Below are 16695 nucleotides of genomic sequence, written 5' to 3'. Positions count from 1 at the left end.
CTCAACTTTGTTTTATGTTTGTTGACAACATGGCTACTATCATCCTTCAGCCTCAAACTAGGCATTTACTGTACAACAATCCATTCAAGGTCCTCTATCAGGCTAGGCAGCAACGAGCTAAATCCATTTTCCAGTGGACGTTTACTGAGGTTGTTAAAAGTTTCTATCATCTGAAATTTTTACGGAGCAGTGTTATGAATTTAAAATAAAGTGAATGAAGTATGTGAGTTTTGCCAGAGCATGACTTTTTTGAGGCTTGTAAAAAAAAAAAAGTTTGAAATGAGGCATACCACATCAGAGGATAAAAAAATGAAGGTTTATTTCCTGTAGTCATTTGAACAAGATGAATGCAGCTCACACTCACATCTGATAGATCTAAAGAAGCTTTTGAACTCAGTGACCAAAACCAACAAAGTTCACAGTCTGAGGATTATCAAGAGACGCATAACCTCCTCAAATAGGCTCTGATTGTCTGATTGGTCAGATGTGTCAGGAACAGTCCGCACTTACGGAGCAAATTGAGGATGTGGTCGGCCAGGATCTCCAGGTAAAGCAGCAAAACTGTCAGTTCGCCTTTTTGCACCTGAAAAGATATTTAGAGAAAGGCTAAGATAATAAACTAGACTGAAAGTGAGACCTGGCTGACCGTCGCCTTTGGCTCTGGCATCACTCGTCTTTGTTCTCGGTGAGCTGCTCCCTGGACGCCATGTTTGAAATCTGTAGGAAAGGAGTGCTGATCTCGCTCGACTGCTTGTCTCCGGCCACCCGCAGCAGGCAGCTCAGCACCATGTCCTTGGCCAGGCCCGCCTCCAGGTTCCCCTCCCGACTCAGCTGCAGAGTGATCTGGTCCAGGCTGGTCAAGACCAGCTCGGAGCCCAGCAGCGGGCACATGGGGCCCGTGTTGGAGCCCCCTGGGTCCCCCTCCCTGGCGATGTTCTCCATCATGTACTGCTGGTACAAATCGAGGAGCTTCTGCTCCAGGTAGCGGTTGAGGAGGGAGTTGGAGAAGGGCCCCTCTCGATCGTGAAACACGAAGCTGCGGTCGCGGGCGCTGCTGTGCCTCCAGCGATTGGAGCCGCCCCTCGCCAGATGCAGTAACGGAGCGTGGGTTATCTGTCCCGGCGGGGAGTCCACCACCGCTGGAAGGACGTCGCAGGACTGGAGGAAGGGGCCCTCGGCCGGGCCGTCGTTGTCGGAGAGGGGCAGCACCTGCTCGCCTCCGATCTGGAGGTCGCTGTAATTCTGGCAGATGCTCTGGCAGTAGGACGGAACCAGAAAGGGGGCGTCGACGCTGGAGCAGGACTGAGCTGGGATCTCGATCTCGGGGGAGATCCATCTGCTGAGCTGGGCTGCGTCCAGAGCGGAGGACATCGGCGGGGACGTGTACGACTCCGCCGAGGCTCTCCTGTGGTCCGCAGGAGTTGTCTGTCTCTCGCCAGAGCTGTGCTGGATGAGTGCGGTCGAGGCCGACTGAAGAGTCAGAGCCGGTCTGGGTAACCTGCATGAGGTCTGGGTGGAGCCCCGGGAGGGGAGAGGATCCAGTCCCAGCTCGCAGTAAGCCATGCTCAACAGTCTGGCTTCACACAACATGGCTGCAACAAAGAACACACAGTGAGAAGCTGTGATTGAGCAGCTGTAGTCCACTCAGTCAGCATCACAAAGCATCTTTCGACAGGTGCCTGTTCCTCACTTTGCTTATGGCTGCCTTTTTTTTCTTTCCCCTTTTTTTTGTGCCTACTTCTGAGCATGTAGAGGGACGATCAAAGCTTCAGTTATTGTGGGATGCATTTTTTGCAGGTGGCTGTAAATAGCCACACCACCTTCAAAAATTTCAGCGTATCTGTGTAATAATTTTGGGGGGCAAATGATCAGACAAAGTTGCTCCACTGAAGTCTTTAAGTCACATGGGCCCTTTAAAGAGTCCATTTAAAGTAACAATATATATATAACAATATATATATATATATATATATATATATATATATATATATATATATATATATATATATATATATATATATATATATATATATACATATATGTGTATATATACATACATATATTTAGTAGTAGTAGTAGTAGTAGTAGTAGTAGCAGTAGTATTATCATTATTATTATTTCTTCCTACCTCAGTCTGAGTCCGTCACCCTCTGAAAGTCCACAGAACTTGTCACTGGATAGCAAAAACTATGTTTGCAGCGCCTTCAGACGCAGCTAGCGTGGTGCATTATTATAACACACCAAAGATATACCCCCCCCCAAAAAAAAAAAACCCAAAGAGGAAGTGAGAGCCTTTCTTCCGTTTTAATTTAACCTGATCTGTTTTGACAATGTCCCCCGTTCATAAGGTGCCCTTCTTGTTATCCCTGATGTATTAATTGCACAGCTTTACATAGCAACACGTTCACATCTTTCATCTTTGTAATCACATCAAATTTTTCTTCTTGTCAGATAAAAGAAAACAGCAGGTGCAGTTTCTTTGTTTGCTTTTTTTTCATGTGCGCAAAAAAACGACTTCAGAAAAAGAAACTGCTGAGGTTTTGCTTCTTTGTGAAAGCAGCAGGTGCACTTTCAAGGTAAGAGGCAGAAAAGAAAGTCATGCTTCATTTGATCAAACTCAACTAAAAGACAAAGTTCAACCATTTCCTCTTTTCGTTTTGCAATTATTCGAGCCCCAAATGTCGCGACACCCTGTAGTTAAAACGCGGAGGGGCTTTCTTAGAAGTTCCACCTGCATCTGCGGCCCGACTCCTGTTTCCTATGTGTCCAACAAAGCAGAAGTGCTCCTTTACCCTGTTACGAAACCATAAGTCATCGCTTCCTCCTCCAGACCTCCTCCTCCAGGCCTGTTCAAACACTGAGCGCTGTCTGAGTGATCCGTCTGGTCGAGGTCTGTCTCCGCCTGTGGAGAAAGTGACGGAAACTTTTGGGCTGAGTTTGCAACATGGGTTTTTTTTTGTTTGTTTTTTTTTTCCGAGATGAAAGTACCCGACTCACCCCAGTTAGAGCCGACAAAGGAGGAGGTGAAATCCAAGAGAGACGGATTTATTATTGATCAGGCAGAATGAGGAAACAGCCACACTGGCGAAAAGAGATCACATCAGAGTTCACCGTCACAGTGAGAGGCTCAGAGTTTGAAAGTTTGGTCATCCGAGCCTCTTTAACTAAAATCAAAACAACTTATCATTCATTCCCGGAGTGCTCTTACCAAACTAACTACAAAAAAATGAATGCTCTGTTTGAAAAGGGACAGAAAAAAGCCAGTCAGGTTGTTACTCAGCTGGCACAGGAATCAATGAGATACCAGTTCTCCTTGTGACATCACAAAGAGGTGTTTTCCAGAAATAAGTGTCGCAGCACAGACAGTTTTGAGAGTAAATTAAACCAAGGTGAAGGATAGACTGTTCTGATTTGTCAGGACAGTCCTTCACTGACAGATTGGACACATGGTTTATTGTTGGAAAACACTGACAAAAAGGAATTGCAAATAGTCTTGAGGTCTGAACGATATTTGACCCAAATCAGTGGATATTATAGAAGCTTCAGCATATTCATATGAAACCATAGACAGAATATTATTGGTCAGAAATAATGATCAGATTCTGGCAGCAAATTACTGTACCTTGTAGACAGTAGACATCTGTATTTTCTTACTGGAATTATGCTTGTTGGATAAGTCGAGCAACCAGAAATAAACAATAGGGGAAATTATTTGACATAATAATGTTATGAATTATATATTTTATTTTATTGTGCGTGTATGTAAATAGATAGATATAGATAGATAGATATTTATAGATGTACATATATATCTTGTCATTTATTTACATTATTTATGTTTGTATTTATTTTTAAGTGGTGAAGCTGCAGACCTGTTATTAGATCACTGTCACTGTTTTGTCCACTGACTGTTGTGTGAGTCAGGACACCCAACACTGCTGCTTAGCAGAGCGTACAGTTACCCACCTGCTGCTGCTGCAGCCGCAAAGTTGCTGAGCAACACCTGAAAACACAGCAGGGATCGGGTTGTGCAGGCAGCTCGGCCACTTCAGCACCCTGGACAGAGTCCAGTCAGTCGCAGCCTGGAACTTCGCTTTAAATTTTATCTCGCGCGTCGGTCACGAGATGGATCCGCGATGTCGGACGCCGCCCGTCGCTCCGCAGGAAGCCTCCGCTTAGAGGAATGTTCCGCAAGATCCACAATGTGTTCCGTCCCAACCACCACGGGCACAAGGGCCGGGATCTGTGGTCCCAGTCGGAGCAGGAGTACCACAGCGCCTGCACCGTCAGGCTGGTCCGCAGCACCTCCGTGCTGCTGGTGGGGGAGCAGACTCCGAAAAGCACATCCACCCTGAAGAGGAGCAAAAGCACCGTGAGCGTGGAGTCCACGTCGCACCTCTGGCACAGGCAGGAGGACAGGATGTGGCTGGACTCGCAGAACCACCTGGAGTACCTGGAGGCCCTCATGGACCTCAGGAGGCAGTACACAAAGAGCATGAGCGACTTCAGTCACACCTGCGGCAAGGCCACCGTGACCTCCAAGAAGAAACGAGCTCCGCCGCCGCCGCCTACAAAGAAAGACGCAGTAAGACCATCTCACGCATCGGCTCAGAAGATGTGTGCAGATCAGACTGATGCCAACTCCTTTTTCATTTTGTCTTTCTTTTTCAACCGTAACTGCAGAAAGCAGCGGAGGAACCGTCAGCACCCCCTGTCCTTGATGAGGAGGACACCCTGAGGTTCTTTGACACCGTCATCGCCAGCTGTGACTCCGAGGCTCAGCGTAAACCTTACGTGGACAGCGGACACGCAGACGTGGACTTCATAGGTGAGGGTCGGCTGATCCTCCAAATGCTGCAGATTTACTCTTAAATTTAAAGTAAATATGTTTTTTTAAAGGCAGAGTTCTGAACGGTGCATTAATAATTGGGTGGCTAGTTATTCTTTGGTGGATACAGTGCAGATCAGCGTTTCTCAACTGGTGGGTCACGACCCAAAAGTGGATCATGGAGCTGTTTTGATTGGATTGCAGCTTTGTGGGCAATTTCCCTTTTCTTTTTAAAGGGATTTTAAAATATATACATTTACAGAGAAAAGGTTGGCCATTTATTTTGCAGGACAAACAATTCATTTTAATAATTTCAATAATTTTTTTACTAGACATGTTAGAAAGTGGGCTAACAGTTTTATTTCTGTGGAATAAATTTGAGTGATAATTTGGGTTGTGACTTCATGATAAGGAAAATAATGTGGGTCCTGAGACTCCACCAGTTGAGAACCGCTGGTGTAGATGCAATTTAATCAGGTAAAAGTCTCCTTCCCTTCTCATAAAAAGTCTATATCACAGTATCTCAGGCAGAAGCCAATGTAATATCTACAGCTATCTGAGCATGAGTTTTTTAGATTCCGCCACCTTGTTTAAATTGAGCATTTTCTTCGGATGATGGTAATGCGACGATTAAAATCAAGTGCAGTGGAATGACCAAAAGACGCGGCATGCAATTTTTGAGCGACTTGTAAACAACTGAAAAAGATAATTATTTAAACGCTTAATGGACTGACTGAAGGCTAAAAGGAATTCAAGGGAACACATCTGCGAATTCTAAATATCACCGGCTTTTAGCGGTGCTTTTTTTCTGTTGTAGCATAAAGAAATAGATCTTATCTTTGGCACGTAGACCCACAAATAAGACTCGGGCAGATTGCGACCTAGTGGGCATAAATAAAAGCAGCTGTTGCTTAATCATGCCCATAACTCCCACTAATGTTTGCAGTGAGGCTCGGTTTATGCCGAGATCGGTCAGTGGCGACCCACTGAAGAACAATTGCGCACAACTGGCCCCTTAATCTCTGGGATCAGCTGATCTGGCCTGGCTTCCCGCGATAAAAGAGCAGCACCGAGTTCAACTCACGTGGGACGTTAAAAGGTCAAAGGTCAGCGCCTCAGCTTCCTGTTCTCCTGTCCCACAGTGGCCTCCAGCTCGGCGGAGCACGACCTCCACTCCAACTGGCTGCTCCGGGTTCCTCGGGTCGCAGACAGCCCCGGGCAGGATCCACGCTGTGCCAAAGGTGGCGCCCAGAAACACACGAGCGGGTCAACAAGCAGCCGGTTACGTCTGCAGAGGAACCCAATCCACCTGCCCAAAGCAGTGCACAGCGCCTTTCAAAGCCTGCGCTCCAGACCCAAGTTGAAAAAATAAGACGCGATGTCTAAAATCAGTCGCGCATCACAATGGACCAGTAACGATTAGTCAAAATTTCATATGATTATTTTTTTATTGTTCAATTTTTTTCTCAATCTAACATTTATTCTTGTTGTGTTGAATTTTCTATAAAAATCCAGTCTCTCTTTCTCTTTAAATTTACAGAGAAAAATATTACATTGGCCTGAACAAGGTTCTGATTTCCCTGCACCGATGGAATGAGTCCCTCTCCAAATCTCCTTTGTCTCTTCCGGCAACAGACATTACTCGTCTCTCAGACGAGCATTGCGTTCACGTGGCCCTTTGAGCCGCTTTAAACGGCAGAAAAAAACATTCATTATTGCGATGGGTCAAGACATTTCGGCGGAACGCGACTTGCAATACGTAGAAATCCTGCATCCCTTTTGGGCATGAAAGCGGGTGCCAAAATGTTACTTGTCCTTCGTGAACATCATTTGTAGCGCCGCATGAATATCCATTCAATGGAAGTGAGGTCAGGATCAGTCCAAAGGCTGAGCTGGATGAATAATTCACAACCAGCTAAGGTTATTCTTCTCATCACCACAGGTAGAGTGTTCTTCAAGCATATAAGGTAATTACCAAATTATTAGAGATAAAACTTTGTAAGAGAAATACTTCAGACACTTCACCCTGAGATAACAAGGTTCATCAACCATCACATTTCTGGAAATAAATGATTGATTTTTTTTTTTTTTTTCACCACTGAGATAAATCCAAGGTCCCGTATTCCTCCCATTTTCAAATTTGTGTTTTTATTCTGGACTCCAGTTGAGCGGGGGGAGGGGGGGGGTTCTAGAGATTGCAGGCTGTGTGTTTAGCCCTCTGTTTGCAGTCACCAAACAAAAGAATGCTGGATTTTTAGCTTCTGGAAGGGAACAGAAGGAAGGCAGGTGCAGGACGCTCTCAGTGGCTCAAATGAGCACTTCCCTTTGTGACATCACATGGGGATAAATGTGCATTTCATGAAATTTGTACTAGAAGAAACAAGGGCCAGTTGTGATGATAATTTATCAGAAGTTCACTGAAGTGTTTGAAGAAAAAAATATTTTTTACAATGTGGGACCTTTTAAAATTCCTTATTGATTGCTGACCCTTATTACCATACTTTCAATTTGCAAATTACAAACATTGAAAAATAGTTCAGAGAACATGAGGTTGTTTTTTTTTTTACCTTCTCGTCTTGTCATTCATTGCTTTAAAAAAAATGAAGACGACAAACTAAATAATTTTCTTTCCTTTATTAGAAAATCAGCAACAACATTTATTTCTGTTCGGCTTTGACTTTGGGGCTGAAGAACGAGGACATGCTCTTCATGCCGGTCTTGTCCACCTTGGCCAGACTTTTTTGAGCAGCAGTCATCTTCTTGGGCGGCTGAAAGGAAAATCAACACCGTAGCTCAGCAACGTTGCCCAGCAGAAGCACAGACTTTGTTACAGGCTGCTGAGTTCAATTTGAACTGAGAGAAAGCAGGTTGTTCTTTTTTAATTCCAGGCGGACAAACACTTTGAGTCAAGCAGAGCCCAAAGAGGAAGACCAGCAACCCTCACAATCACTGAAGCACGGAGCGGCGAATCATGACTGAGAAAATCGCTTTAACTTGAAATTCACAAACTTCTCTGTTTACACTCACTTTCCGCGAAAAGTCTGCACTGTTGAATTTGGTGTAATCCTCTCCAGCCTCTACCGGAGTGTCTGAAAGTTTCCGTTTCTGCCAAAGGAAGGAAGGAATAGGAGATGCTTTTTAAGGACAAGAGGCTTTTGAGCTGCAGAAACAAAGACCGCCAGCTGGAAGGACCCTACACTGATTAGGAGGGCGCAGGATGACAATCTGATACAAGGTTTAAAAAAAAAAAAAAAAAGTGCAAAAGCAACAACATTGCTGAAGGTGAGGAGGTCTACAGAGAGCGGCGCCTCCTTCAGAGGCTGCATTAAGGAGTGTTTGTTTCTTCCACTACCTTGCTGGGGGGCTCTGTCTCTTTGGGGCTGGTGATTTCTGGCAACCTGGAGAAGAGGAGCACACAGTCTGCACGTGCTCCACACTTTCAACTCTGGAAAACGTTGATGTGCTGTTGTGGGTTACGTGAACCTACTGCAGGTGTTTGAGGAGAGCTTTGCTCAGGTCCTCACTGATGTACTCCGATATCAGACCGTGGGCAAAGCGCAGAAAGTCCTCTGTGTCGGGGAAAAACACGGCAGAAGGAAAACAGCGAGTTTGTGTCAGACCGCGCAGCATAATTGTGCAATATTGCTGCCACCTATTGGCCAGCTGTGGCTCTGCAAATGCAAAAAGGAATAAAAGCGTGGAATTCAGGCCTGTAAATAAAATTCTGAGTTTACTGTTAATTATTTACCCTCATCGTGGTTGGATTCTGTCTTCACTCTGATGTATGTTGTGGATTTGACCCCTTCTCCCACTGAGATGTTTTTCATCTTCAGTGCAGTAACAATCCTCTCCACCTGTTTCAGCATGTGGACAAATTATTTGTTTGATATTATATTTATATTATTAGTTTATTACATTGACTTAAAGCGGTACCGTGTATTTTTCCTTTTGTTTTTTAAGATTTAGCATAGTGAGGAGGAACATGTACCTTTTTCTTCAACCAACTCAGCGTCCTCTCTTGACTGTATCGGTGAAACTTCATCTGTCCTACCTCTGGACACAAAAAGAATTTGGCATTTACCAGAAAGGTTTTTCACATATAAACACCTCCACTCCTTGAAGCACAATTTTGTCTTTGATCTGCTTTTTTTAAATGAGTGTTACCCTTTTCCTCTGAGACGTGGTGCAGGGAGGCCAGAGAACGTGCGCAGCTCAGCAGCCTGGTGCAAGCTGGGAATTCTTCATCCATGACGACTTGATCCACAGGCTGGAACTTCCCCTGAGCGCCAAGGTACAAAGCACAATGGACAAAGCAGATTCTTATTAACTTGGATCTATTATAAAAATTAAAAAAAAAAAAAAAAAAGCCCCCAAAATACGGAACCATTCTCACCACTGTGAAAGTTTAAAAGAGCAAAACCAAATAAATGAGGAAGTCAAATCTGACACTTTCTCCCCGCTATGGAAGACATTAGAGAGGAAAACTCTGGAAACTTCATTGGAAACAGTGAAGCTTTCCTTGGAAGATCAATAATGATGTGTTTCTTACCTCAGCGCTAGATTTATTCAAGTAGGGCAAGATCAGAAACAGAGGATCCATCGGTGTCACAAAGAGAAGACGTCCATCTGTTTGATGATAAACAAGTGTTAGGAAAGAATCTGGGAGTGGACTGGTGAATCTATCATAGCAACAGACATCAGCCGGTAGATTTTGAGTGTTTAATGTGTGGTATTATTTGTCAAGAGTAGATGGTGACATCACTTAAGGACATTTTACTGGAAATATGTCACTGTCAAACTTTGAGGACAGAGAAACTCTCCAGAAGAAGCCTATCTAAAGATGCATTGATGATGTCAGTTGAGTTTATGATTCACGATTTATCCTTGTTCTGGTCCAAGTTTTTGGATGTAAATAGTAGTTACAGTTGCAGTGTGTACATATACACATGTATACTATTGTTCAGCAATGAGAAAAGTCACCTTTCCTTACTTTTTTCACTTGCTTCTCTTCTCCACTCAATGCTTTGTAATGTCAAAAATGACTCTGATACTTTTTCCAGGTTAGTGACCCTTGTATAGTCTTGTTTTGGCTTCTTCCAGGTATGTAGCACCATTTTAAACAAGAAAGAGTTTAGTGAGCGGGTGTACACAGAGGGCTTAGTCTGTCAATTTCTGGGGAGCTGATGCACCTGTCTTGTTAATATTAGTGCCCTACTGGTATCAGAGGTAGTGTGGAGGTAATGGAGTTTTCTGACCTATACTATGTCCCTTCAGTGCTTCAACAGTGATGAGAAACTAAACTGACCTTTCTGAACAGTCTGGCCGACGAACCAGGAGTGGAAATCATCCTCAAAGGCCTTGACCTCAAACAGCTGAACATCCCCGCTGCTCAGCATATACAGAGAAGCTGCACCTGCACAGTGAAGAAATAGAGAACTATGTGACTTTCAACATGGCAGCTTCTTCTGCCGTAGCTGGAAGAAGTGAAAATCAGTTGAAACTGACAGGATTTCAAACGTTTCCAACATTTATTTTGTTTGCTGACCAAACACTTAGATGGATGTCTTTTGTATAATCTAAATACTGCTTAGTTCACAATTTAAAATGACCTATCATTAACATTATTCTTAGAGTTCATAATGACAATGAGTTAGAGGGTGCACAAAAACACATTAGAGATTCATAGCTTCATAGCATAGCATAGCTTACCTTTACTTGGTCTGTAAAAAAAAAAAACAACAACAACAACAACAACAACTGCGCGTTTATCGACCTTCGGTATAGAGCAGGCATGGACAAACTACGGCCCGAGGGCCATGTGCGGCCTTCTAAACCGGCCGTCGAACTTAAATAAATTATATTAATAGTCAGTAAGTATTAAAATTGCTGTATTTCATCAGTGTTCAGTGTTATAAGAGTCGTTCGATAAAGACCTTAAATATCGTTGGGCTTTTAAGACAGATATTTTGTTCATTATTTAATTGACATTAAAGCACGTTTTCTACATATCCCGGGATAACTTTTATTGAGAAACCGACCCCCTGTGTCAAATTTTAGAACCCGTTGTGGCCCACGAGTCAAAGGTTTGCACACCCCTGGTTTATAGTGATCACGTGATAAGAGGAAGCCCTTAGTCGCAGATCCTAAAACAGTCAGACCTGTGGAGGGATTCTTGAGTCTCACAAACGCTGGCGGCTCCTTCTCGTCAGTCTGTGTGTCCATGGCAGAGTCTGCGAACACACAGGTCACCGGTATAATTAATGACATTCATCTGGCCCCACATAACAGCCTCAAACTGATATAACCAAAGACGTTTTGCGATGGAGTCGGTTGGATGATGGTGAGTAAAGCGAAGTTAGTGTACATAAATAAGTCAGAAAGCTTAGCTGCAGTTTATAATTTTTGGTTGCAAATGTAAGAACAACGTTAGCAAATATGTTGGTCTAACAACGGTGGTAGTAGTAACGTTTTTGCATTTAAGCGTGGCACAAATGCATCAGCTAACTTTGTCATTATATTATTAGTTGCTTTGTAACAGTTAGCTTTGCCAGTTCACAGTATTTTACCTACCAGCCGCAATGACAACCCAGCTGTCATTTAGTACATTTGGCGCCCGCTTCTTTTTAGTTGCCATAATCTGAACTTTGGTTGTGTGCGTGGTTTGTCCCGTTATTTGACTGAAGGTGGAGTTGCTGTTATTGTTGTTTTGACTGACGGACACTCGTTTGACCGCATGCGCTCAGAAAAGGCGCCTCTCTGCTCACTTCCGGTTCCTGTCAAACACGGACGACATCAAATATTTTCTGCCCCACCGACGACACAATTTCTCAATATATCTTACGCGAATACATACTCGACATTTGAAAACAGAAATACGTATTTTTATTATTTTCAGTCGACAGCAAAAAGCAGCCAGAAAAGCAGGTTGTCACACTTTTGCCCCCCCCCCCCATCCTAACCCATTTGCAAACACAGTGGAACGTTCCGCCATGACGTCACATCAACATGCAGTTCTCCGATAAGCCCACTAGAGGTCAAACAAGAGTTGTCACAATCTTTCCGCCTCTTTGGCTCATCCAGGATTTTCTTTTTGCCTTTCTGTCGTTTCGCCTTCACTTTATTCCCCCCTTTGAACTGACATTCGTGACATATACTATGTTCAGGTCTACATATAAAAGTCCGAATCTTTCCAATAAAGTCAGGTGCGGTTTGTTTGGTGTCTCCTGGCACGGTGGCACACAACAGATTGGGTGATCCATCTGTCCTTCAGTGAGCGGAGGGCATCTCTCACTCTCCCTCCCAGGATGTGACAGTGTGTGTCCCAGTTGGTTTTCCAGTGAGTCACTCTGTGTGTGTGTGTGTGTGTGTGTGTGTGTGTGTGTGTGTGTGTGTGTGTGTGTGTGTGTGTGTGTGTGTGTGTGTGTGTGTGTGAGAGAGAGATCCTTTCTGCCTCTCGCTTGCACTGTTTATGTGCATTGCTCATAAGGAGAATGTGGAGGATGCCTGTGTTGGCATAATCCGAGGTGTAGCTGCATCATCAGATTTGTTCGAGCGTTTTAAGGGAGGTGGTGGAGAGGGGTATTTTGTTGAATTCCACCTCTCCTACCCATACTCCGGTAACACACAGCTCATTAACAGCCTGCTTTGATGATGAGGAAGCGACTGAGCGTTTCAACGTCACCGCGCAGCGTCCCAGCGGAAGAGGAGCAGCGTCACCTGGGTCAGATCTGGAGGGATGGTGTAGTTCTCAGGTTACCCGCTTGCTTCCCTGACACCTCGCCTGGGTTCTTTTTCTTTTTCTAATTCATTAAAAAAAAAAAAAAAGAAGAAGAAGAAGAAGAAGAAGAAGAAGGAAAAATCCCATTTCTGCAAAGATTCTTTGGCTTTTGATCATAGCGACGCGCCGTCCAAGCCCCTCCATGAGATCCGTTTGATTTATGCCTCGGTAATGGCAAAGAGAGCAACGGGTGAGATATTGTCTGTGAATTACTTGTTTTATGGCTCCCAGGAGCACCGTAGACAACAGTCTGCGCACTTAAACAGAATATTCTATGAAAGCTTTCTTTCTTTCTTTTTTTTTGGGGGGGGGGGTGGCTGCTAGAGGGAATGTCTGCGTTTCTGTCTCTTGACATTGGAGGAGCCGGGTGGTGGTTGAGAAGGGGCGTGTGGTGGTGGTGGGGGGGGCTACCGTTGCCTTTTCTGACACACTGGACCACAGAGAGCCCCAGAGAGCCCCCACTCCTCTGTCACCAGCATGCAGATGAGTACAAAGTGGGGCCAAATTTAGGCCCCTCTTCTGGCTGCGAGACCCCCCGATCCCTCTCCTGTATCCTCTCCCTCTCCTCATCAATCACGCACGCTAACAAAGAGAATTTCAGCACAGTCGCAACCGTGTCTGCTCTCCGTGTGTCTCCCGCATTGCCACCCCCCTCCCACCCTCCCCGCCACCACCCCCTTGTGATTCATGTCTGAACTTATGAAAAAGGATTCCATTAAACTTCTCAGCGGAGGCCGGGGGGTGGGTGGGGGTTTAGTGCAGCCAGCGGGCTGCGGTGGTTGGTCACACTCTGCTGGGCACACTGAACTGCCCCGTGGTCCCTTTCTGTCTCTCCGGTCTCATTTGTGGAGCGGCGGCCCGCCTTGTCGCTGCCGTGCGCAGCGTGCCATCAAAGGGGCGCTGTCGACACTCCCCCATCAGGCGTTTTCATCATTTATAGAGTGAGGAGAGGTGATTTCTGAAGAGCGGTGTGCTTTTTTTTTTTGTTTTGTTTTTTTGTTCCAACAGTCAACAGCTGCCAAGAGAAGCCGGTTATAAATAGAAAGACAACACCATGTTCATATTGTGAGTCCGTTTGGTGTCTTTTTCTGGGGTGAATACATAAAATGCTATCTGGTTCACGACGGGCAGTTTGAGCCACGTTACGTCCCTGCAGATGAGAACTCCCCCTTCATCTTAGACAGAGTAACGTACACAATGACACACACATAGTAGACAGGCACACACACACACACACACACACACACACACACACACACACACACACACACAGATGTGGAGAGAATTCCCCTTGGCAGCAGGAGCCTTTGAGTCATCATGTGGGATTCCCTTCCTCTCACTTCCAAATATGGGTGGGTTTGTGCGAGAGCGGGGAGGCTGCGCTCGGAACCCCCCTCGTGATGTCACAGCTCTGGAGCGGCTAGCCTCGCACTGACTGGAAACTCGCAGGAAGGAATGTCAGGAATGCCGGGATCACTGGAACACTATTCTGGCGCGCACGGGCGTTTGTAAAATCCTTTGTGCAATTGGCGAGCGCGCACACGCCCACGCGCCGAGCTCACGCATCACACATCACGCACCCCGCCGGTCGTCCCAGCGGGGAGACGTCCCTTCCCGTAAAGAAGCCCTACGCCCACCAGCCTCCCGCCCACCCATCAATGCCCCCGCCCCCAAGACGATGACTCCTAATTCCCAGCATCGGTCGCCTCATGTGAGGCCTTCGACCTCCAGCGCAGGGTTTCCCACCACGACTGAAAGCGCGAAACAGACTGTGATGCCTATAACTTTACGTGACATTTAGAAAAGAAGTGATATGAAATACAATGCCTGCCAGTGTCTTGAAATGCGTGAAATGTGTGTCAGATTTCGTCGCGTCCATCAGTGGGAAAAGAAAATGCAAATGTTAAGAGTTACAAATGACATTTTGATGAAAACTAAAGTCTTTCTGTCTTTGTTTGTCATTGTTAATTTAGATTTCCTGCCAAAGACAAACAAAAAGTGCAGTTTATTACTCAATCTGCACACCTTTAGTCTGTATATAGTATAACATCATTCCTAACAGGGAAAATTAATCTGTTTATATTCTTTTTTTGTTGTTAGAAATACGTTCAAAAGTGGTTTTGGCCTAAAACACAACTGCCTACACAAGTTTGGTTTTTTTAGTCTAACACAAATAAATCACAGATTGCAGTTAGTTGTACACCCGCCTCCACCGCCTGCTAGTGTATTGTTTGCTACATGTTCAAAAACACATTGTAAGACGATCAGCGCTGCAGACAAGCGCGCGTATGAGATCGACTCCAAATCAGTTTGTCAAGTCGAATGAAGGAGAGGAGGACGGACGGTGCTGATGCTCAGGCTGGTGAGTCTGTCTCGGGTTCGTGCTACAAGGTAGGAAAAATCTTAAGCTAAAGCCACTGTTGGTACAGTTGGTACAGATAGAAGTTATTTCAAAAGTTTACAAATTCTGTTGCGTGATTGACTTTGGCACGAGCTGCTTCGAATTACATTGCAAAGTATTAACACCGTTGTTGTTAAAAGAAAGTGAGATGGCTGTTAGCTGACAGCTTGTGCTAGCAGTTTGCTGGTGTAGTAAGTCCTTCCTGTCCAACAGGTTAGTTTTACCCTACTGATGATGTGGTGTTGCAATAGTAATCTCTAAATTTAAACCTAAGCCTAAACTTTCTTTAAGAGGGTTCCAAACCTATTCTCTGGGCTCTTTCCAAGATGGACGTGTGATTTACGAGTGTGATAGGTTCAGGGAACCTTGTGCCTTTCTGTATCATGTTAGTAGCTGTCGAATATCAGCCGGTTTTGAAGTACGTCTATCCACAGCTACGCCACACTTCTCTTCCCACTTCATTCATCAGAGTCGCAGTCAAATTACGGATCGTGTGCCTTTTTTTTTCAGGTCGCGGAAGACAAATTCAGTCTGAAGACACCTCACTGGGATCTCGCGTTCACTGTGTCCTGCTGAGTCGATGTCCTGCAAAAACACCATCACCAACCCTAATTATTGTTTACCAGGATCAATCTCTCGCTCGCTCCCTGTCTCTGTCCCTCCTTCCCTCCGCCCCTCCCGTTCTTCCCCCCTCTGGCCGGGACCAGAGATGATGTGGTAATTACATCTGCCGACTGTTGGTGCGCCGCAGACGGCTCCACATGTCTCCACGCAGGGAGAGAAATTAGAGACTGCACAGCACATGTCCAGGGCTGTAATTAGGACGAGATCTCTGTGGATGAAATGTGTTTATTTGTTTATTTGTCAGACCCCGGAATTCCAGGGAATTTCACCGAGCCCCTGGAAAGAAGGGTCGACTTGGCCAACGTCCGTAATCCCATACATCCCATCACACATACGTTATCTGTCTGATCGTTAAACGGTACCAGTTGCTTTTGGTTGGTTTGGTTGATATCAGATATCATTTTTAGATCAGATATTAAGTGTCAGGTGTGATGTCAGCATTACTGAAACTGTGCAACAGACTGAGCAGCCAGCACCACTGATTCTTCTTAAGAAACGTCAAAACGACAAAATCACAGAAAGGGAGAAGGAAACACTTCACAAAGTCCTCCTGAAAAGTCAGTGAGTTGTCTCCCTTTCAAAATCTAAAGTAACATGACCTTACTTTTTTTTTAGAGAGTCAAAAACGGGACACAATGTGAATTGAGGTGTCAGACACTTGGTATGTGTTGGTTTTGAGTGACGATTCTCTTTTGAGCGCTTCAAAAAGGTGCAGATTGTCAAGATATTAGATATAAGAGCTAATTTGGTCGCTGTTTGCACAGAGCATCCAGTCAATGTTTACATCCCACACTGTTGCAAGCCTCTAATGATTCTGTTTGGACAAGAGGAAATAACTTCTGATGCACATGTGAGGGAGAGAAGTAACCCCTCCTCATTGTGAGCGACTAGACGATGACTTTTAAACAGAAATTTCTGAGACAAAGCTTTTTACTGTTTGTTTGTTTTTTTCCACTTTTAGCACAACAAAAGTAACATCACGTTAATGAGAGAGCAAATGACAGACTCAAATTAAGATTGATAAGGCAGTGAGTGTTTCTGATGCCATTTTATTTCATTACTATT

At 44.8% G+C, this 16695-nt stretch overlaps 3 protein-coding genes across 3 annotated transcripts; 1 reads left to right on the top strand and 2 right to left on the bottom strand.

Moving 5' to 3' along the window:
- Positions 1-296: 296 nt before the first annotated feature.
- LOC142880626 (TLR adapter interacting with SLC15A4 on the lysosome) lies at positions 297-2243 on the bottom strand. Its single transcript, XM_076014570.1, has 2 exons — positions 2129-2243; positions 297-1592 (listed from the first exon to the last, which is right to left on the bottom strand). The coding sequence occupies exon 2, from the start codon at positions 1588-1590 to the stop codon at positions 667-669; it is 924 nt and encodes a 307-aa protein (XP_075870685.1). The 5' UTR covers positions 1591-1592; positions 2129-2243; the 3' UTR covers positions 297-666.
- A 159-nt stretch (positions 2244-2402) lies between these two features.
- c9h13orf42 (chromosome 9 C13orf42 homolog) lies at positions 2403-8552 on the top strand. Its single transcript, XM_076014571.1, has 3 exons — positions 2403-4585; positions 4684-4828; positions 5971-8552. The coding sequence occupies exons 1-3, from the start codon at positions 4184-4186 to the stop codon at positions 6198-6200; spliced, it is 777 nt and encodes a 258-aa protein (XP_075870686.1). The 5' UTR covers positions 2403-4183; the 3' UTR covers positions 6201-8552.
- rnaseh2b (ribonuclease H2, subunit B) lies at positions 7448-11594 on the bottom strand. The gene is made up of 11 exons (XM_076014567.1): positions 11399-11594; positions 10987-11058; positions 10134-10241; positions 9378-9454; positions 8993-9107; positions 8817-8881; positions 8577-8682; positions 8316-8397; positions 8181-8226; positions 7856-7933; positions 7448-7596 (listed from the first exon to the last, which is right to left on the bottom strand). Exons 1-11 carry the CDS (start codon positions 11460-11462, stop codon positions 7486-7488), a joined length of 924 nt encoding a protein of 307 aa, XP_075870682.1. The 5' UTR covers positions 11463-11594; the 3' UTR covers positions 7448-7485.
- Between the last annotated feature and the right edge of the window lie 5101 nt (positions 11595-16695).

Source organism: Nelusetta ayraudi, unplaced genomic scaffold (assembly GCF_046127955.1).
Source record: "Nelusetta ayraudi isolate G7.1 ecotype Tasmania unplaced genomic scaffold, CSIRO-AGI_Nayr_v1 ptg000169l, whole genome shotgun sequence".
NCBI classification, from domain to species: Eukaryota; Metazoa; Chordata; class Actinopteri; order Tetraodontiformes; family Monacanthidae; genus Nelusetta; species Nelusetta ayraudi.
Note: the sequence above shows the minus strand (reverse complement) of the source record. Positions and strands in the feature narration are given on the sequence as shown.